This window comes from Astatotilapia calliptera, chromosome 15, assembly GCF_964374335.1.
Source record: "Astatotilapia calliptera chromosome 15, fAstCal68.1, whole genome shotgun sequence".
NCBI classification, from domain to species: Eukaryota; Metazoa; Chordata; class Actinopteri; order Cichliformes; family Cichlidae; genus Astatotilapia; species Astatotilapia calliptera.
The window spans coordinates 30,071,066-30,094,263 of NC_137436.1; the positions used below are offsets into that span (position 1 = coordinate 30,071,066).

General features: G+C 39.1%; 1 protein-coding gene and 1 long non-coding RNA gene across 2 annotated transcripts; both read left to right on the forward strand.

Annotated features, from left to right (window-relative positions):
• Positions 1-474: 474 nt before the first annotated feature.
• LOC145420537 (uncharacterized) lies at positions 475-3,187 on the forward strand. The gene is made up of 4 exons (XR_013901860.1): positions 475-855; positions 1,232-1,384; positions 1,746-1,835; positions 2,410-3,187. It is a non-coding gene; the product is annotated as an uncharacterized LOC145420537 (long non-coding RNA).
• Positions 3,188-17,730: 14,543 nt separating this feature from the next.
• Positions 17,731-21,928, forward strand: rpl7l1 (ribosomal protein L7-like 1). The gene is made up of 6 exons (XM_026143184.2): positions 17,731-18,212; positions 18,824-18,932; positions 19,066-19,226; positions 19,304-19,441; positions 19,532-19,641; positions 21,283-21,928. Exons 1-6 carry the CDS (start codon positions 18,088-18,090, stop codon positions 21,489-21,491), a joined length of 852 nt encoding a protein of 283 aa, XP_025998969.1. The 5' UTR covers positions 17,731-18,087; the 3' UTR covers positions 21,492-21,928.
• Positions 21,929-23,198: the final 1,270 nt, after the last annotated feature.

Consider the following 23,198-nt stretch of genomic DNA (forward strand, 5'->3'; position numbering starts at 1 on the left):
TCCAGTCTCTTACAGTATGTTACTGTTAATTGAAATTACAGTAAATTACGACCTGTTAAACAGTAAATGACCGCCTGTTGCACTGAAAAAAAGGGACTGGCCATCTCTTGGATTTATGTAAGCATCTTGCATGTATTTAACACAATTGCCTCATGTTTTAAAGATAAATGTAACTATATAGTGTAAAAACTACATGATATGCAGAAAGGGTGTATTAAATTGTTCATATCATGTTCAGGTGAAGTAAGTCAATAAGATAGCAACGTTAAATCTCGTGAAACCACGCGTGATTTCATCTCGCGGGCTTTGGATCGTGGTTTAAAAAATGCATCCATCTCAGTCAAGTCAAGCAGCCAACTCTACGTTTTTTGGTATGTCTTGATTTTTTGAATTAATGTTTACCATATTTCAGCCAAATGTAGTTAAACGTCTAAAGTGCCGCCATGTAACATGCTAAAAAAGAGCCGTTAGCTTATTTGCTGTTTTATCTGTTGTCAAAGAATTGGCGCTTTTTCATTTGAATTTGTCTTTGGCACAAGAGCCGTAATATCACATTAAACCTAATTGCGAGGCACTCATAACATAATTTGGTTTTCTGTGTGAATAGATTTGTCAACTGACTCTTCAGTTACATTGTGTATTTACTGCACCGTGGTGTTAGTGAGATTTTGGACATTGAACAGCTTTAGCTAATATCATCAGCGGTATTATGCTAGCTTACATCCCTACCCCTCCTGCCCTCACCTGCTGTCCTTTTGTTTTTGTTTTTGTTTTTGTTGATGCACATTGAGAGACCACATCTATTCTGCATTTCACCAGGAGTCAGCTGATGGATTGTGGGTTCAAGGTGTTATGGTAAGAAAGTATATTCTATTTTCGCTTAAGGTTTCTGTAACTTAATTATAATAGGTTTTTTATAATTATTAGGTGCATGCATACTCAAATAGACCACCCTATTAATACAACTGAGAAATCCAAAATCTGCCATAGGTTTAACTTATACCTGTATGTATTGTCAGAAAGGTGATTACTGGACTCACATTAATGCACACTTGAACTAAAATGAGGTTGTAACTTGTGGGTTCTTGGGTTGCAAATCAGAAATAAACATCTTTGGATTTTTTTAATCCCATAAGATCTGGAAACACAGTTTTTATTCAACAAAACATTACTGATTATTAACCAAGCACAGTGCCTGCTGTTATTTCAAAATAATTTTATGTCATTTCAGATGAAATGCAGCATTCCAGTGCATCCCAACCATGCCTTTACAGTCAAGGTTTCTGACGGAGCTGAGTTTCTCTCTGACAGTCTGCTGAAAGTGTTTGCAAAGTGATCGGGGGAACAGGGCACAAAGCTAAAGGATGTAGCTGCCATAATGACAGTAAGAACTTTAAAATTCTTTAACTACAAAGTGTATATGTATTGCATTAGGTCAGTAAAAGATTTTTATGCTGCATCCATTGAAACAGTCAACTATTACCTGTGAGTACTGATTCCACCGAAAGAATGCCATAATTTTCGTCATGCATTTACTGGCCCACTGAGAAAAATTGATCTTTTTAAAAAAATAAATGTTCTGGAAACTATATATCCATAAAGTTGATGTCAAACAGGAACTTTTGATATTGCTTTGTAGATGCTGGTGTTGCATGTTGACTGGTTTAAGTTTTTGTCTGGGATCATTTTCTTCTGTGCTACTGAAAAGTTCACAAATCTCTGTTTTCTTTGTTATAATACTTTAGGATGACATTAATGCTCGAAGGGAGTCCCTCATCAAAGTGCTCTGCATCTGTGTGAAAGACAATTGCAACATCTTGGTGCAGGAGTTCATGGTGAGTGTTTTATGAGTAGATTGTGGCTTTGCAACATTTAAAAATGCATTTAGTTATCCACTTGATCCTCATTGGACTGGTTAGGACCAGTAGTCCTCTTTAATAATTTGAAGTTCACATGAGGCCTAGTAGTGAACTCGGCCACCGGCCCTTGAGGCCCCACCCCTGTATTAGGGGTCACATCAGTGTGAAAAAACTTTAAATTTGTCATTCTAGTGAACAAAGGAAAATCCCACCAATATTTACATTAGCTTTTGTTTGAAAAAAAAAAAAAGACCAACAGCTAACCAAATTGTGGGGCTGAAAGTCTAAATTCTAACATCTTCTGAGTGACAAAACCTGGATTTCTGATGGGCCGGTGTCTTTCTAACAAAAACTAATGTAAAATTATGTTTTTCACCCTCTCTTAGAAACTCTGTTAGACCATGAATGGCAGCATGGCAGGCCACTCTTTGGCTATAGCTATTTACTATGTTGCTTGCATTGGTTTAAATTACTCTAACATTAGAACTGGTAGATTCAAAAGAGATGAGTTTAAAAGGGAATCTTAAAAAAATGTTTTGTGTTTAACCAGGACTTGACTGAGGCCACTGCACAGATTGAGAAAACCACAATGAACATCTGTCTCCAGAGGATGCACCAGGCAATGACTTTTCTGATGTTGGCATCATCATCGAGGGTATAGTAGTTCTTCAAGATCTGGATAACGTGACCTTTGCAGTAGCCATGCTGTTTGGACCTTTTTTATTCCTTCAATATGAGTTACCCATCACAACTCTGCTACACTTTTGAGGTGATTCAAAGGGTGGTAATGGAGTTGGAAGCAACTCAGCTCTCAAGAAAAGTTCACAACTAAGACAAAACTGCTCCTGCAACGAAAGCTCACTGTTATGCATGTGAGGTGACCAGCTCTAGGTGAGAAGACATTTAAATCTCACACTTGTTCTGCTGCATTTTTGAAGCTCAATTCCAGGAACAGATCGCAGGGTTCATTTTTATATACACTGCAACTGCCATGAGGACGAGCCGTTTTTTTGTTGTTGTTGTTGTTTGTTTTTCCTTTTGCTCTGTACAAGTTCTCTGTTTGGCAGCATTTTTAAATTTCTCTTTGTATTTTTTCTTTCTTTTACTAGTGAAGAGATGTAGCATGAACAGTTATGCAGTCTAAATATCCCATATGGGCCGTGTGAAATGGTATTTTCAGTTTCATTCAGTTGAAGTAAGGAACGTTGAATATTTCTAAGTGTGCTGTTTTGAACCAAGATGTCACAGTATGATCAGTGCTGTAATTTTTGACAGTCACTGTATCAATGTTATTTTTGCATCTCTTGAATAAAGGTTTTGACCTGCAAGTGCTAATTTCTTTAGTTATTGGGGTAAAATGGGTAATGTTAATAGGAAGGTGTTTGCCAATTCAGTAACCTAATTTAATGTTAATGGAAACTAACATTACCTCAAATTGTTTAGTTATAATTGTTGTTTAACTGAATCTTGACGTCAGAGGCCTTAAATAGAATGTTTTGATTTGTTCTTTCCCAACATTTTTAAAAAGAAAGAGTCTAATTTCTTTGCTGTGATTGATTCCAGAGAACACGGAAGAACTGACATTATTTAACTGTTGATTTATGTAGATTCAGTAGTGGAGTAATGTCAGTTTAATTCTTTACCTACTGTCAATGCAGTGAAATTAGACATTTTGTTTTGAAAGGTTACTGGTGGATGCCAGCAACCATCTTGGAAGAGGACAATATAATCTGTTATAAGGCCTCCATTTGAAAATTGTGTATTTGATACTAGAATATAATAGCAAAATGTAATTTGAAGATAACATGTAGTATTTAAGTGACCAAGTAGTATTGGGTAAAAGTTATTGAATGGTGTTGGGATAAAGTGAGAAAATTGTGAAGGATTAAAATATTTCAAGAGCTCAAATTACTTCATCAAAACAAGTCACATTTTATCAACACAAATTGCACAGGTTTATTGAACATGAATAAATTGTGTTAATTTAACTCAATTGTTTAAGTTGCTGCCAAAGCAAAACATCTGTGTGCAACAAATGTCCACCATTGAATTAAGTAAATCCAACAACATATTTTTTTCAGTGTGGGACACGGTATCCTCTAGCAGAGATGAATATTTTTGGTACTGATGATGCGTGATAACGGTAAGTTACTGGTTAATATATTGCAGTTTATTACCTTGCAGCGGGCTTACAGTGACATATCGTGAATAAACGGTAGTATACCAATTTCTTTATCACAGTATGATGTTACTTTGTTGACGTAATTTATGACATAACGGTATCTCACTGGCGTCACTGTCGCCAGTGAGATACCGTAAAAAAGGCTACAGTGCGTTACCATAATTTGTCCAAGAGTATTATACCATACCAGCAAAAAACGGTATCATCCTGCAGAACGGTAAGCTACCGTAACACAGCGTCACGGTATGAGCTGGCAACAGTGACGCCAGTATGTTACCGTAAAGTGGCGATGAAAAGTCTAACAGTGCACATAGCTTTAACATTGCATGAAGAACTCTGTATTCCTCGTCCACACATAAACGCAAAGAAGGTTTAAAAAATCTCCGTTTTCAGTGATTCGAAACGCCGTTTACGTGTGGACGAAACAGCTGCGTTTTCAAAAATACCCGTGTAGGTGCGGACGCAGCGTAAAAGAGTTAGTAGTTTATTTTCTTACTACCTGTAATTTATTGCAGTTTACTTGTATTTGCTTAATTGTTTACTAAATGTTTGAGGTGTGAAATAAACCGCAATGGAGCAAAATATGGGTGTGTGTGGTTGGAGGATGTGTTAGTGCGTGCGTGTGTGCGCGCGAGGGGGGGCGCGAACATTTTTCCTGTAAAACAAAGGGGGGCCTAGCGAAAAAGGTTTGGGAACCACTGCATTAGGTGTACACTCTAGGAGGAAAAGTGATTCTTGTGAATTGTGGAAGGCCAAATGTGTCGCCACGGCGTGAGCTCACCGGACCTTGAGCTAAAAATAAAATCTTTTACATTCAGATATTAGGCTTCATTAGGTTGATGACTAATAATACTGCAAGGGTGCTAGATACAGTAGCTATCCATATAGTATTTGTCAAGATGATTAAGTGTGGAAAACGTGATGGCCCAATTACTGCTAAAAATAATCAACATACATCAGCCACTTGCAATTCCTTAAACTGCAATCTAGTAATTTAAATAGTAGCTTTTTTTTCTGCTTTATATATAATGTTACAGCAGTGCAGCAGGGGATATTGATATTAAACATGGCAAACAGTTTTTAAAAATGTGCTACTATTTGTGCAAATCCCTGTGAGCCAAAATCTCATACACTTTGTTCAACTCTGTGTATGATGTCAAAGAACGTGGCTATCCATTATTTGTTACCACTTAGAGACATCTCACTTTAAGTGACTCAAGTAAATACAAAAATGAATTTATGGATCTACAAAGACGCATGATGGGTCCACTCTAAACAGCATTGGTCACAAAGGTAAAGTCCAAGGACAGTCTGGGTAAGTCAGAGTGAAAAATAGATAAATAATAGAGTCAATAAAGAAAGTAAAGAGTAGCAGCAGCCTTCTTCTTCAAATTCCAAATAATTAGTATAATTTTGGCAGTACTTTCCATAACTGCAAAATTCAGCTGTTGTTCTCGTTTATCGGCACAAATCAATGGGGGAAAAAACATGCCCAAAATGGCTACTGTAAAAATATAAAAATGGAACACTGTAAAGTTGGAAAAGAAGTGACAGACCAAGGAAAACAATTAAAGAGAAGCTGGAAGGAAGGGTTGAGGGAAGAGCAAACACACAGTGCTGATGATGGCTGGCTGGTAAATGCCTCCCTCTCTCTCCACGCAGCCATCTGAAGCTGTTTACAGCCACTCAACCCACAGCACATGGCCATTCGTTTTGTATGGCGAGCTTCCAGTCGAAGCGTTTGTTAACAATGGCCCAATGCCATCAGATTAAACCTAACAGTGATCAGATGGCATTTTTATGGAGGAGCCCATCATTTGAGGTGGCTTCCGAAAGCATCGCTGTCAATAACTGGCTGCTGAAAGAGGAATGGATGCACCGAGTGCTTATTGATGAAACGACTTGACTTTACAGAGTCAATACGCTACAAATGGCGACAGTAAGTAATTGCCTTCTGGAGCACACTCCCTCAACATCAAAGCCATGGAGCTCATGAATTTATAAGGTAGTGCTCAGGTTTCTGACAAACCGCCCAACATACATGAACATGAATGATGCTCTCCCCGTGTCGGGAGGCAGGTCATAAGGGAGCAGTAAAGTTTTTAATTTGTAGTCTAAAACCACGCTAAACATCATTATTGCAGGAAAATGCCAGAAGGGGCTATGACTGCACCAACGGGAGAAACTCTGAGGATAGTATCTTGTTAGTAAAAGCTTCAAATGAGGTCTACAGTCAGAGTCAAATGTCACCACTGCAACGTATGAGGTTTAAAATAACTTGCACTGAAAGCAAGCGCCAAGGGAAAAATTACTCCAACAGTGCATTTGGTTTGTGTCGCTATCACTAAAAGAGGAGTGAAGGAATGCAGCTCTTATACACATATATGAAATATGTAGCAATATTAATATTCTGCCCTACGCTATCATCTCTTTTTCATATATTTAGGTAGCACCATTCAGTGAATGTCAGAATTTGAACAAAGATCTTCAGGGACACTGCAGCAAGGTCAGGACTGGCGCTGAGAAAGGCAGATAATGTGAAAAACAGCCAGAGCTCCGAAGCTCCGACTTCCTTTTTTTACCCGCAGCTAAACACAACATGGATATGAAGACACACAGAAAAATGACAAGCAACATGGAAAGGAAAGGAAAAGGAAGCCATGTTTTTTAATGTGCTGTTTTGCAGTTTAAGGAATTAAAAATGATCATGTAACCAGACACATTATAAGACAAAGGCGTGGCCCTCAAATCAAAAGATGTGCATGTTAGGTTAACTGGTGATTCTGAATTGACCAACAATGTGACATAAACATAAAGTATTTGAAAAAGATACACTATATGAATGCAAAGATAAACAGCACTGACTTGTAGTTTAAAGTGCTTTGAGTGGTCAGTGACACTAAAAAAGTGTCATGTAAAAGCAGGTATATTACAAAGGGGTGTCTGGGTTAGGTGACTAGCGGTAACCACGGAAAGTCAGTGAATGAAAAAACTTCTGTTAACACAAAGTGGAGTGTCTGAATCAACTGGATTACTGAGAGTGGAGGATACTGTTGATTGACACATCACACTGTGACAAAAACCTGAAAAGTTGTATTGACGTATATTTTTGGATGCTTATTATAGTCATTGGTATGGAATTTCTAATCTAGACATCAATGAGAAAGCTCACAAGTGAATTTATTAGCATTAGCATGATAGAAAGGTTGCATATGATTGCATTTGTAGGCAATATACCCTACCACGCTAGCTACCAAGTTAGCAAGCTTCGTATATTAAAACGTACAACAGAAATGTTGATGTGTGGATGAGGTTGTAGCAGGTAAACAGATTGCTGTAATTAAGCTTAGTATTTCTAGTTTTTCTTAAATTCTTGGATGTTAAAATTTGTAGTTTTCTGCTTGAACTGGCAGTGGGGGGTGGAAAAGATGCATGTATATTTGCTAAAAATTAATGTGTCTTAAATCATTGGTGCTTTTTCATTCTTATTCTCTTCTAACTGCAGTTCGGACTTAAACTCCTAAGATGTCAGCGCATGCATTCTCTGATAAGATGATTTGGGTGCTAACACCAGGTCTTCTGGGCAGGTTTCATATGGACAGATGTTGACCATAATGACACTCGAGCAAGCATGGTCAACCTAATTGCCTATTCCCCTATTGAACACCGACTCAAATGATGAGTCGAATCAACCATTGCCTATTTAAACAAGGACCCTAATTGTTCCCTGCAGGCTAATGGCTCATCACACATTAGACTCCTGAGCTCTGCTACCTCCCAGGTTAAAAGTCTGGGACCACTGAGTCTGCGGGGCACAGTAATGAATACATATCATCACCAAGGTAATGGGAAGCCCTGTGTTCAACGTGGGTCTCCAGCATCCCCTACTGGAAGTTGGTGTTTAGTGCTTCACACCCTGGTTTCAGGGGATTTGAACACTTTTCATAGGTTGTAAAATGAGATGCTGTGACCATGGCAGAAGCACCTGGCGGCCTTTTGCACTGCAGTCTGAGTTTCAGCTTTGTGCCTTGTTTTGTGAGCAGAAAGGTTTCCGTACATGTGCAAAACAGGAGCATTTCAGTTTAAGATTTTACTAACCCTGCTGATACTGGCAACTCCAGGAATTTTCAATAGATAATACATTTCAAATAAGGTCTCATAGATTCATTTTGGCATTATAGTTTATTTTTTGTTGTGAAAAGTTGTAACATTTGGTCCAAATAGGTACAAATTTTAACCTAATGTAAGAGGTTAACAAATTAGCATTTAAAACGTTTTAACTCCTGCTCTTTTGAATCTCCATTAATAAAAAATATTTTTTAAAACCGGCTTACCTGAGCTAGTCTTATTTTGACACCCTGCATTACTTGTTGTTTTTTATTTATTATTTCCTGTTACCCCTTCATTAATATAATATATATTATTTTAGAAACTGACGGTTTGAACATCAGATGGCTGCAGCTGCTCTGCTCACAGGCAGAAAAGTGTACCTGTGATGACTACAATAGTGATATCCATTCTCACTGACATCATATATAGCCAAGAGTAAAACGAAACTGTAGATCAGTCTGGCTCATGGTAATTAGTCATACATTCAACATCTCAAAATGTGGCCATAGTTGTGAACGTTTTACTTACATTTTGTAATTACAGTTAACTTACCTGAACACTATTGTTATATCATAAAGCTTATTATCATTATTTCTTAAAAACTATTCCAGTAACAGATTAGCAAGCTTCTGTGTGGTTGGTGCTTGCTTACACAGCCGTTAGCACAGATTGCTGCATAAATAAAAAGGAAAATCAGGCCATGCTGCATATTATGTAATAAATGTGTCCATCAAATACCTCATTATAGTTTGACTCATTCTTGTGAAATCATTCAGTGCTATCCACCATGCTGACGCCTCATATCTTCAAAAGGCACATGTGACGAACAGCCTGATTGTCCCATCTGCTGCGTGTGCATGAAGGAAATATGCAAAAAGAGAGCCCGAATGTATATAGCTGTGTGTGTATGTGCAAGTGCGTGTGCACATACACAAAACGTGCTGTACCTGTGTGTATGTGATTTAACACCAGGGAAGGCCTTTTTGCATCGTGTCAAAGCTGTTTGCTTGCACCGCCTGTCACTGTGCTGTCTCTGGCAGTCATACACAAACATCTCTGAGCTCAGTGACTCATCCTACTGCCAAGAAATGGAAAAGATCATATTTTCAATATCCTTTTTTTAAGTTGGCTCTAAAAGTGAGTGAGTCCCTATAGGCTCCTATTTTAAGATACTTTAGCATAGAAAAAACACATTTACCACCACAAATGTATTTATTTATTTAGTCTCTATTCAGGATAAAACCATTTGATGTTAACTTACCTGCCATTTTGAATGTGTGACATCACATAAATGGCAGACCTATAGATATCTTTACAATGGCTTTGGTTGCCCAATTTTGAATGGGCAATTTTTAGTACCATTTCTCTAGTATCTAGCAAGTATTTGCTGACAAGTCGGTATCTTCCATGGAAACCACAGGTGATACAACAATCTGGGAATGGGCAAAGCAATTACAAGCAGGTTTTTGGTGCAGCACTATGGAATTACATCTATGTTGAAAATTCAACAATTAAATTAAATTAAATTAAATTAAATTTCTCTTGCATAATTTTAAAAACCCACGCACGTAGAACTCAGAAGCCACGCACACAAAGAAACCATCGTGTACGCAAGAGTGACAACGGACAACTGTTGTTTAACAGCATCCTATTGGCTAACAACTTCTCAAACATATTTTCAGGAGATGGCTGCCCCTCCCTAAGCCTGGTTCTGCCAGAGGTTTCTTCCTGTGAAAAGGTTTTTCCTTCCCACTGTTGCCAAGTTCTTGCTGATGGGTGTCATCTGATTGTTGAGGTTTTCTCTCTGTTATCTTTATATAACAGTATAAAGCCCATTGAGATGAACTGAATTTGGACAAGAAAAAAGACAAAGAGTATAACAAGAAATCAAGGTCACCTGACCAGGTGGCTGAATTGCGCCTGTTCACATTGTCATGGCTTAAAAAGATGTTTGAATAGAACAAAACCACTGTTAATGTGAACAGTAGCAACTGTGATTTTCTTTTTATCACAAGTCAAAATATCTGCTCTATATTGTTTTGAAAATTTATTCTGCACATATAAATATGGGGTACTTTTCATATGGATTATATTGAATATAACTGTTTTAAATGTTAAGTGGTGAGAATTGTATTATCAGTTATTAAGCAGGACTTCATAAACCACTGTTAACAGCACCTATTGTCCGTACAATGTCATTCAAACTTCACATTTTCATTCATTGTTCCATAAGTCATGTTGCCACTGATTGTCAATCGAGTTAATGTGTAATTTAGCTTAGCTCAGCCTTTTCGCTTGGTTTCCTTCCTTAAGATTGACTTCCAGTTGCTCTCAGGCTTCAGCGAGCAGTACATGGATCAACCCAAGGTGTCATGGTCCCGGGTGTCCCAGTCTTTATATTTTTGATGATTAATATTCTGTGATTTAGTGGTTTTTCATGGTTTAGTCTTTTGTATTTCTAGGTCCATTAGTTATTCATTAGTATTTTGGTGATTTCTAGTCTTTAGGGTTTGTTACTGCGCCTCCCCTGTGTTCCTTGTGTTGCATCTAGTTATCCTGGTTTCTATGTTCGTGTATTTCCTGTTTTACTTTGACAGTCCCATGTCCTGTGTTAGAGTATTCTGTTTTGCTTCCTCCCTGTCTCGTGTGTGTGATTAGTCCCAGCTGTGTTTCCCTCCTGTTCCTCATTCCCGCGTTACCCTCTTGTGTATTTAGTTCTCTGTCTTCCTCTGTCTGTTGTCGGCTTGTCTGCGTTTTTCACCCCGTGTTTCCAGGTTTCTAGTTTTATGCAGTGTTTTGTATTTAGTTTTTCCAGTATAGGTTTCATTAGCTCCATTCTAGTCTTTCTTTGCTTTTTGTTTGTACTTTTGCTCAGCCAAATAAAAGGCTTATTATTTGTTCATCACCTCACTCTGCCTCCATTGTCTGCTTTTGGGTCCATATTATCCTCACTCCACCCCGTCTGCCTCTGCAGATGTGACACAAGGGTCAAATACATCTTAGGTCCTGGGTCATCTCTTTGTTATATTATATCCTATAGCCCAAAGATATCATTTTCAGATAAGGTTCATCTACTTTAGAGAGCTTTCTAGGCCTGACACTTATGGACAGCTTTGTGGCTTTGGCTCAGGAGGTAGAGCAGGTCATCTACTGGTGTTTCAGACTCTGGTTGTTCTAGTCTGTATCCCAAAGTATCCTTGGCCAAGATACAGAACTCCCAAGTTCTCCAGTTCTTTCACTGCAAACCACTTAGGTGTAGAAACACATGAATGGGTGAATAAGACATGTTGTATGAAGCACTTTGAGTGCTGAAATAGAAAACTATACAATAATAATTCCATTTACCACAACTTTTTAGGGACACTCAGCACACCATGCAGATATATAGCCAGTTTTTAGCTTAGGAATCACCTGGAGTAGATTTTTATATACCATTCAAACTCTACTTAATTATATATCTTTGTGACAAGCTGTTAGTTTAAAAGTGCCTAAAGACACTATTTAAAATGGGTTCTTTGCATTCTTTGCTCAAGACCACTTTAAAAATACAACAAAGTCTGGTTCCTTTGAAGCAAATTACAAACTGAGGGTGGCTCGAGACTTTCACACAGTAATGCATGTGCATCTATGCCTGTGAGAGGGAGAGCACAAAAAATAATCAATAAAAAATAATGTGTTATGCTTCACACACTCCTGACTTCAAAGGGACTTTAAAATCAATTAGCCTTGTCATAACCACCTCCGCCTCCCATCTATCGCTCTCTGTCCCCCACCCTAGAACCCCCACCCCAAACCACTCTGAATATATGCACAGACCTTAACCTGAATATTGTGATAAAGTACAAACACAGCCAGATGCAGGCTCAGCAGTGGTAGAGCCGCTTCTCTTTGAAGTCTGATTAAAGTGACTATTGTGCTGCATAATGAGACTTGCACTGACCTTTGTGGAATAATTTGGCTTTATTAATTCAAAAACAAAAATTATCTGAGACTTTGTAGTGTGTGTAGGGGGTGTGCATACATAGTGTGTCTGGGATTTGAATAACACAGTAAATGCATATTGCCATGGGAACCATCTGACAGTTTACCTAGGGCAGCTTCTCTGTCCTTACAAAAGGTAATATGATACGGTGGGACTGCACTCCATTTGTCCAACCATTTCAAACTGTCCCATTTACTTGACATATTCAGAATATGTGATGTGCGACACATCATAGTTCATAATTTGAAAAAACTCCTTATTCCTGGTCAACAAATATTGGTGATTACTCTCTTTCAAAGCTGGAGTAGTCAAAATGTTCCTGCTAAAAAAAGATAAATGTGTGCGCACAGACCCACAGAGCATTATAGTATCACATCTTCATGTCCCCTTAGTGACTTTTAGCTCAGTGTTTTTGCAAAGAGCTGTGCATACATAACGATGAAGCATGCTAAAATGACTAATTGCTGCTGTTAAAAAATATTTTTTCTTGTATTCCGTCTTAATCTCAATCATATGAGCTTTAGTGGCAAATACAAGTTAGAAAAATGTGCACACGTCCACATCAAAAAAGTGAAGTGGGCCAAAAAGCATGAAAGTAAAAAACTAAGCATCTCACTACAGTTTTACCTTTTTATTGCATATACTGCATGAACTGCCACAGTTCGTGCAGAAATCCCAGCTTAGCAGAGAATGTTGATGACTACTCAGGTTTTTACCCTTTATCTCCAGCTGGGGTTCTAGGTTTGATCAAGTCAGCTAAAGCAAAGAAGGCCTAAGAACCTAAGAAGTACAAAGAACTACTTTTGTCTTCTCTGTGACTGCTGCTACGCAGCACAAACTCAGGCAGTAGCAATCCACATCATCAGATGAGCCATATGCATTTCTGCGTTCTGATTAAAGAACAGAGTGTTTAACACCTACAGATTACCAATCTACCACAATGCCAGTCACTTAAGGGTTGGTGGCATTCCCTTAAGTGACTGGAATTTATTTATTTATTTTTTTGTAATAATACACCATTGCTGTATACATCTGACTCTGATTTTTCAAAGGGACAGTCCAAAAAAAATTTGGACTGACTGAATTTTAAAGGTGAATCAATGCAACCAAATTTTATGTATATATGTGGTTATGTTGTGTATTGCTTTAGCTCACCAGTTGCCCAAGAGATCATACATAAGATTAAGTGTAGTAGCCTGGGTTCAATTCCAACCTGAGTCTCTTTGTTGTGTGGCTTCCCTTGAATTCCTTCTTCTTCATTATTCTCATCAGATTAAGGCAAAAAATAAAAAATGTTGGTGTATTAACAGCATATATCAGCAATTAGTTTTTGAGTGTGTATAGGATGAAAAATAACTTTCAAAATTAACTGTGCAAACCAGCAAAAGTGAAGATCAGAAAAACAATCAACCACCTTAAGAACAGAAAGATACCAGAGACAGAAAAGAACCAACATCTTCTGAGCATGTCTCTGTATGTGAACACAATACAACTCCAGCATGGATACTGACTTACACAACACCTCGTGGAAAAAGCAGTTGTTGCTAATATTGCTATTGTTTTTCCATTGAATAATACAATGCCAAAATCCCAATTCCAGTTTACGGAGCCGTGGCTCAGGCAACAGACTGGGTTATCTACCAATCAGAAGGTCTGTCATTCGCTTCCCTGCTCCTCCAGCACTATCAGAGGTTAGCAGGCGTTCTGGCAAAGATTTGTTGAGAGCACTGGTCTTAAAGGCTGATGAGGCTCCACCTAGAGGTGGAAACCGAGAGCTAATAGAAAAACAGCCACTCACATGGACCATGACACAATCCTTCATACCCTCTCCATGACACGCTGGATAGTCGGAACACTTTCAGCCTCAAACTCTCCCTGTGACACTTGGACTATTTTCACTATTTTCACTTTCACATATCTTGTTTACATTGTATACAGCATAACTTTAGAGTACATATTTAACATGTTGCATCTTCAACAGAGTACCTTATTTTTATTTTTCTATCTTTCATATTTATAATTTAATTCAGTGTATGTAGCAAAGCAAATTCTGATGCTGATCTGAATCAAAAGCATTGTAGGGCAGGCAGAACTTTGTAAATTTTATGTAGATTTTTTTAAAAGTAAGTAAGTGTCTTTTGTCGAAGAAAATAAATAAATAAAGAGGAATGACCTCCGTGATCAGGTTATAGCCGCATCAAACTTTCTGAGCAGTGCCAGAGAGAAGGTGTTGTGTTACTCATACTTGCCCAATAAAGCTGATACAGATGTGTGCAGAATATCTCTGTTGTTGCTGTACTTTATAAAAAAAAAATTAAAAAAAAAAAACTAAGCAGTAGGGGAGACCGGGGATAGTTGTAACATTTTTGACATTTCTGTCTGTAAATTGGAGCTCTGTTAAGGTAGTGGATTCAAAATGTAATGCAAAGTATTTACATGTCTCTGCTATTAAATAGTGCAGCTATTTTCTCTGCAGCACAATTACCCATTGCATGGTATGGTCTCAAACACAAAGAGTGAAATGTTACAATTAACCCCATAGTCTGGGTTAGTTGTAACATATCCTGGGGTGAAATGTAACACAATGAAATAAGGGTACTAACAAAACATTAACATGTAATCTTTGTTTATTCAACACATGAATGCACTTAGAGCCATTTATGTAGCTCTGTGTGTGTGTGACAGAATGCCGAAATCTAGCTTTTGAACATATTCCAACCCCCCAAAAAAGACAAATTATGGAATTTTCTGCAACTGAATATTTCATTAATTTTGGTTGGTCTTCCTTGAGTTTGGCCTCATTGGCTCAGTGGGCATTATAACCTACAACTCTTGCACCAATTTTGAACATAACAATGAAGCTGAAAAAATGTAGTTGTTCACCAGCATCGCAATTCCATTACTTTTTATCATGGCTTACCTTGGTGTGGTTTTCAAAGTGCTTCAGAAAGATGAGGAAATCTGTTTCTTGCACCCATTTCCACTACCAGTACTTCCTACTGGTCCATCTCTGACACAGAGGTCTGCATAATGTATGTGTGGGAACACAAACAGTGGAGAAATTGTGTTGCCAATGGCATTAACCACATATACAAATGCGACCAGTGAACCTCTCTCTGCTGATGTCGTTGCCCCAACTTGTTTAATATAAGTTAAAGTAATAGTGTGGTAAGTTTTAACATCTGCGTTATTGTTACAACTGACCCAGACTGTTGCTGTTACAACTGACCCAGACTCCTATAGCCATGAACTAGCTAACATTACAGCCAACGGCTAAAACATTAGCACTAAAGACCTACACAGAATATATCCCCATAGACATACAAATAACATAATTTAAGTTTGATGAGTTTCGCTGCAAAGCAAATAATGCTATTAGAAATTGAAATAAATGGGAAAAACGTACTTTTTGGCATACAAATTACTTTTTTTCGTGTTAAATTGTCTGTGTTTGACAAAATGTGCTGATTTTCCACATGTGATAGCAGAACTGAGTTGGGCATGCACAGGATGAGTCACATCATTTGAAACATAGCCCTGATTGGAGAAATTGAAAGTGTTACAACTGACCCATGTTGCAACTATCCCCGGTCTCCCCTATTCAGGTCACTTTAAGCAATGCTTAAGATGGCTCACTAGATGGAGCAACACGCTCAGACCTGAAACTGCACATATTCAAAAAGTAGTTCAGTTCAGTTATTTCAGTCAATTATCAGGGAGAAATTAAACTGAAGGAAATCACAGTGCTGACACAGTCATACGAGTTTTGAACACAAAAAAGTGTGTCTTAATGTGTGAGCCAAGGTTATTATAGTTAACTTAAACTAAATAAAAACATTTAGTTTTTATTTTTATTTTAGTTCAATCAAACTTAAAGAAGTTCACTTTTGAACCTATATAAAAAGGTTTGGTTAACTAATTGATCCACAGTCAATACAGAACATAATAAAGTAACCTCTATCATCTTCTTGATGTCACTTTGAGACACAGTGAGTCTCTCTGCTACCATAGTTACTCTACCTGTACAGGGACTGTCCAGCACATAACAGCAGGGTACAAGATTCTAACATGCACGGCATACATGGAAGACCATATACAAGTGGCTGGCACACTGTATAAAATACAGGAACATCTATGTTGAGTATGGGATATACATGGACAAAATGGGATATACCCCACAGGGTGGTTGACAATGACCAGGCTAAGATCCTGCAGACTTACTGATACAGAATAAAAAAATATTTTATTCAAAGACATTTTTGGTAAAAAAAAATGTAGGCCCTACTGTAGACCCATCGCCCACAGGAGGCATAGTAGGAGTCTGTTGCAATGTATGCCAGGTAGCAGCCAAGAGCAGTGACTCTGCCAGACAGATCTCCAGCTACCCAGAATGGTTCTTGGGATATGGAATGTCACCTCTCTGAATGGGAATAGCCTGAGCTAGTATGTGAGGTTGAGCGAAACTGACTATAGTCAAGCTCGACTCAGTGCACGACTTGGGCTCTGGAACCAGTCCCCCGGAGAGGGGCTGGACTCTGTTCCAGTCTGAAGTTGGCCATGCTGAGAGGTGGTGGGCTGGGGTGGGTATCCTTGTATCCCCTTGGCCTGACGCCTATATTTTGGAGTTTTCATCATTCGACAATAGGGTCATTTCCCATTTCCCATTCAGGTCCTGAATGCCGTTTATACTTATGCCATATTTTTTAAGTGATTTCATGGACTTTGCTACAGTGAAAGAATTAGGAAAATAATTTGTGTCATCTTTTCATTTGATTTTATGTGATGTGTTAAGTGTTCATCCTTCTTAGAGTATTTGTACAACCTTTCCACAGTATAGCAGCTTTAGAGTTTAAAGCCCGAAAATGTGACACGTAGTGCTAAAATGCATCTTAAAGCACGTGTTTTGGATGCCTACACCACAGCTCTGTCTTGTCCTAGGTCTGAAGCAGTTTTTCTGAACAGTTTAACCCTGGAGAACCCATGGGGTCAAATTTGACCCCATGGGTTCCCTAGTAAACCAATGGGGTCGGATCTGACCCCATGGGTTCTCCAGGGTTAAAATATTTTCTGAAAACTGATTATTCAAACTGATATCAAGGCATTTGGAAAGATGTACTGTATGTCTCTTTACAAGTGATATAAAGAGAATATCCTCTTTTTAGAGTGTCTTTGAATTCAACCTATGTAGGTTAATTATTCTCATTTCCACGTGATATCCTTTTGTTCCTAAGACATTACCAGGTCCATATCAGTATAGATATCCTTCTCTTTTTTTGAGCAGTGTATAAAACACTGAAACCAAAATGGTGTGTGGGAACAGAGAGGCATGGCTGAATAAGAGACAGTGTATGCTTTATTCACACTGACTAAATAACTCAAACGATTAATATATGAAAATTCAAAAGAACTTTATTTTAGACTTTCATGCAAGGAAGGCAAACCTTAAGTGGTCCTGATAAAAATATTTGTGTAACCCTAGGTCATGCTTGGTGTTAAAAAAAAATCTTTTACTGTCAGATTTGCATAGATGCAAAGTGAGACAAATGTTTGTGTGGGTTCTCAGCCATCCAGGTGATGGCAGCATTGAGAGAGATCTTGACGAAGGAAACTGGACTTATAAGAAGACTTATCTCATCCAAGAGGCTTCTTCGGTTCTAAAAACAAAAGGTGGAGAGTCCCGGGAATTTAAACCCTAGTGGGGATTGTCCCATTTGGAGGCGGGTGCCTTCCTTCTTGCAACCAATCTGCAGCGGCACAACACGCCAAGTTACAAAAATTAAACCCGGAAAAGAGTAAGATGTGGGCGGATCGATCGAAATGCCGACAGCATCGATACTAGCATGATGGAATGGATGCTTTAGCTTCGTATTTTGAGGCATGTCTGTGCAAACGGCCGTGGCGTCGTCATCACCCCCAAAGTGTGGCTTGTGCCATCTTGTGGCATCACCTTAAAAATGTCAGATCTACACATGATGCCATCACCCCCAAACATCGGCAGTGGGAAACGCTGTGGCAGGTCGAGGCACCATCTGCTGACGTCATTTGTCCGCGACGAGGAATCTACGATGGCCGAATCAGAGTATGTGTTTGATTTTATAATCGTATCTAAGTCCATCCGTTCGGTTTCCTATGTGTAGATGTGCTGATTGTGCTTTTTCCTTTAAGTACGAATCTTAAAGATTCGATTAAGGTATCTATTTAGAAGGATGATGGGTGAAAAAGGCGTATCTTGAGGAGCTTACTTTCACATGGAGCTAAGTGTATACCGTCGGTGACTCGAAGGTAGCTCCGAACTGAATAAGTATACCCATGGCCTCCCGACCTGGCGTCACCCCTAAAATTTCTGGGTCAAGCTATTTGAATTTGTGTCAGACAATTCTGTTCTCCCGGCTGTCCTAATACAAGGACGCAAGAAAAGCCTTGGGACCTCAGGCTAACTAGGTCCTCATAAACACTATGTGTTTTTGGCGAATCAGTCTTAAACAGACCTATTATACCTGTCATACCCCAGTAACAAGTAACCTACCGTGGTAACACTGAAAAACCAAGTTTTAGGTGATTCCTAACAAGTTTTAGGGTTACACCTGAAGCTACTCAAAGCCTCCAGTTCTCCACAGCACAATCCTGTGACTGAGCCACGTTTATTTAGTTTGTCCAAAGCTTTCTTCTCTTACTTTTTGTTCTCTTCAGGACAAAAAAGGCAATCAAGTTGGTTCCAGAGTATCTTCTGAAAAAGAGGAAGGCATACCAGGCAATCAAAGCCACGCAAGCCAAACTCGCACTGCTCGAGAAGAGAAGGGTAAGCACTGATGCCCATATTACATATATACAATACAATATATCCAAACGTCATGACCGTGCTTTGTAGTTAAAAGCTGTATGGAATTTATGTACTGTTGTGCATTCATGTGTGTATTTCTGTAATGCTGTAGGTGACTAAAGGGAAAATCAAGTTCAAGCGTTTGGAAGATTTCTTAAAGGAAAGCCACACACAGCATCGGGATGACACCCGCATCCAAAGGGTCAAACAGAGACCAGCTGAACCACTGCCTCCAGCCAAGAACAAGCTTGCCTTCGCCGTCCGCATTAGACAGTAAGTACTGGAAAGCAGACACAGGCTTCCAGAACCGGCCGACAGTTTGTTTAACCCGACTGGTTCTCTCCTGTTAGGACTAAAGGTGTCAGCCCTAAAGTGATGAAAGTGATCCAGATGATGAGGCTGAGGAAGATCTTCAGTGGGAGCTTTGTCAAAGTTAACAAGACCTCCATCGCCATGATGAAGATGGTGGAGCCTTATGTGGCGTGGGGGTGAGTGCGTGAAACACAGTGTGCTTTAGAGGGTAATGCTGGCTTGAATTTGTGTTCAATCCTCTACATACTGGGCTGTGTGTCGGACAGATTTCCCAACCTGAAGTCGGTTCGTGAGCTCATTCTGAAGAGAGGTCAGACCAGGATAGGCAGAAGGAGAGTTCCCCTCACAGATAACACCTTCATCGAGGAGCACATGGGTGAGTCACTCACACTACACTCCCTCCCCACTCACCTGCAGTCGCAGTGCACTTCATTTCAGCTGTGCACTCTCTCTCTCTTTCCATCCCTTCCTCTTTCTCTTCCTCTCTTTCTCCCTCTCTCTCATGTTTTCTTTTTTATCTCCCTGTCTCTTCCTCCTCCCACTCCCTCTGTCATACTCCATCTTTCTTTCAAGTGTTATGTAAAAATAAAATACATGGTTCTATTTTTACTTCTTAAATTATCTTTAAGATTGTTTTTTGTAGCCATTTCCCTCAATGCCGGGTTTCGTGGCGGTTTTAATTTTCATGAATAAGACGCTCTCAGGACTCATCGAGTGACGCCACTGACCAGCCAGTGGGCTGTATGCAGTCTGACAGCATCACATTTTAGTACCTGGTCAGATCGCTTGGAACCCCGGGCAAGCAGGTGGCAAACCGTGCTGAGTTGATCCAATTAGGTACTAACAGAAAAGGGGCTATGATGTCCTCTAGAGGGCAGATGAACATAGTTGTGTGTATCAAGGTTTTGCACTCATGATCAATAACAACGTAATGTTAGCTTTCCTTCTATCACATGTGATAATTAGAAAGGTCCATGACCATCTGGTAACCACCAGGTGAGTATATCCCAACCAGTTTTGAGTGGTTGATGGAAGTTGCTGGGGAGATGATGGCTAAAGCCCCAGTCACACATGCCTACATATGGTCAGTGACTCCCTGGAAACCATCTGTGTCTATATAATAAATGGGTACTTCAGGTCCAGTTAGGGAAAATCTCCTTGTGATCTTGTGATTGCTTTGGTTGGCAGCATATTGCTCTGATCGCAGTTTGAATAGAAGTGGTGGACTTGTCTACAAACAGCATCTAGCTGTAGTGAAACAGCTCCGGAAATGGAGAAGGTCCTTAGAAACATGTTTACTGTAACACTGAGACACAGCTTTCACTTTGAGATGAACCATGTCTATTTCTGGTTTGCATTCCACTTTTTCAAATTTTACTACTACCATGCTTGGAATTGGGAAGTATTTGCTGACAAACATGAGATATTACTGGCAACCATGGCATTCTCCTAGCAACCGGAGAAATTAGTACAAGGTTCTTGGTGCCGCACCATGTTTGTAACTGATTTCACCCAGCAACAGTGGCTGTCTGTAGTACTGTCATGCAAGGACGTGAGTTGTCAAAAAGCTGTATGTAATTGGCTTTGCAATTAAAAAAGTGTGTAGCCGCAGCCTTTTATCACGATACACATAATTGCCCACTCATTTCGTTCCTGCCCATCTCAATGGAAAGTTGCTTATTTTTTATTAGTTACCCTTTCTTGAAGCCGGGCCCATTTTGCCCACTGCTCATTGTTTTTATTCACAGATATTGTTTTTATTGTGCTAACAATAAAGCACACAACCTTTTTCTGCTTTTGACTCTAATGGTAATCAGAATTTGCAAAATACAGATATTATGGATGAAAGATTATAGCTAGCGGCTACGTCTCTCTTTTAGGTACAGTCTGTGGGATATAGCTGCTACACAGGCTGTTTTGGTTTTTTTTGTTTTTTTTGTTCATGTTGGCTGAATATGAGTTCAAATTCTGCAGGAATCTGCTTTAATGAGCTTTCTCTGCTCCTCTCGGCCCACAGGTAAACACGGAATTATCTGCTTGGAGGACCTGATTCACGAGATCTACTCTGTTGGGAAGAACTTTCGAGCTGCCAATAACTTCCTATTGCCGTTCAGGCTGTCAGTGGCTCGTCACTCCATCAAAGACAAAGCTGGGCTCCTGAAGGACCTGGGAAACCCAGGGTACCGTGGCACAGATATCAATGTAATCATCAGACAGCTGAACTGAGGGGGAGCACGTGCAGGATGGACACTGGGTTGGACATCAGTTTCAGAGACACTGTACCTGTTGAGGAGCAGTTGTCACTTCTTTGGCAGAGAAGGTCTTATTACTCGTTCTGTGGAGGCTCTTGCCTTATCCTGTATGAATTATGTTAAAATATTAAAGTTAACACATACATTAAGATTCCTCAGGTTCTCTGAGGAACAGTCAATACTTGCTACTTACGCAAGGTTATTAATGAAATGATCTAGGAGGGCTGTTCTCCATGCTGAAGCCAGCAGCCCACCTGCTATAAACTCTTATGGGGTCTGTAACCTCCAGTGTCAATAGGTTTAATGTGTGCAGCATGCTCACAAAACTGATTGCTGTTATTGAAGAGGGTGATGGATGGTATTGATTTATGTTATAATACTTTGTTTTACAATTAAAAAAACTAAACTAAATGACTGTTCGTGTGATGTTTGTTGAGGTGTTTAACGCACACGTTAAACGTTAAACAGAAGCTTGCACCACACAAGGGAAAAGAAAAAGACAAGTTTTTGTGTGACGAAACTGAAAAGGTGTCTGAGGAGGAACATTTTTTTTGCAGTGTTTTCTAACAAGTGGCGAACAATTTAGAGGCTCAACCACCCCAGTTAGTCCAGATATGTCATCTGGACTAACTGCCTTTCCACTTTTCAGTGTCTTCATAAACTTATACCGTCGTATACCTTCACCTTTTAAAGCCAGCATACTGTAAACCATCATTAGCTACAATCATATTGCAATTTCTCCAGATATAGTAGTTTTTCTAGACAGCTTGACCATCATTTGTGCAAACTCATGGTCTGATACCATATAGATACCATATTTCTAGGAACTTTAGGGCAAAGTACAATATGTTAGTATAATAACCTCATTTTTATCTGAATTTAGAAGCAGAAAGTTAGAGTTCCCCCAGGTCTTTATGTCTTTAAGACATCCCTGCAGTTTAACTAACTGGTGTGTGTTGTCTGGATTCATACATAAATAAAGTTGGGTGTCATCTGCATAGCAGTGAAAATGTCTGCTATACCTTCTGATGATACTGCCTAAGGGAACCATGTATAATGTAAACAGAGGAATGGGGTCTAAAAGACACGTTGACAGTTTGGAAGAAGTAATTACTGAAGTTAACTCAGAAAGATCAATTGGAGAAAAAGAGTAAATGAATATCAATGGTATTGAAAGTAGCTGTACATAATGTTACATCTGTGAGATAATGAGTATTTTTTCTCTAATGGTTCAATTTTTATTTGTGAAGAAGTTCATGAAATCATTACTAGTTAACTTTAAAGGAATGGGTGGCTCAACAGTGTTCTGACTTTTTGTGAGCCTGGCTACAGTGCTGAGGAGAAACCTGGGTGATGATGAATAGTAAGAACTTCTAGCTTTATGAAGGGCTTTTTTTTTATAAAGCAGCAAACTATTTCTCCAGGCTAAATGATAATCTTCTAAATTTGTGATACGCCATTTCCTCTCCAGCTTACGAGTTATCTGCTTTAGGTATGCATTTGAGAGTTATACTAGGGAGTCAAGTACTTCTGATTTGAGGCTGTCTTTTTCACAGGAGCTACAGTATCCAGAGTCATACATAGAGAAGAGGTAAAATTATTAAGAACATAATCGACTTTTCTTGGAGTAGTTCTTGGTAGAACTCTCCCAGGTAGCTGCTGTGCTCTGTGTTGGTACAAG

Coding starts and splice junctions, on each gene's coding strand:
- rpl7l1 (XM_026143184.2), top strand. CDS start 18,088: ATGTCAGATCTACACATGATGCCATCACCCCCAAACATCGGCAGTGGG. Junction 18,213..18,823: donor TCTACGATGGCCGAATCAGA/GTATGTGTTTGA, acceptor TGTTCTCTTCAG/GACAAAAAAGGCAATCAAGT. Junction 19,442..19,531: donor GAGCCTTATGTGGCGTGGGG/GTGAGTGCGTGA, acceptor TGTGTCGGACAG/ATTTCCCAACCTGAAGTCGG.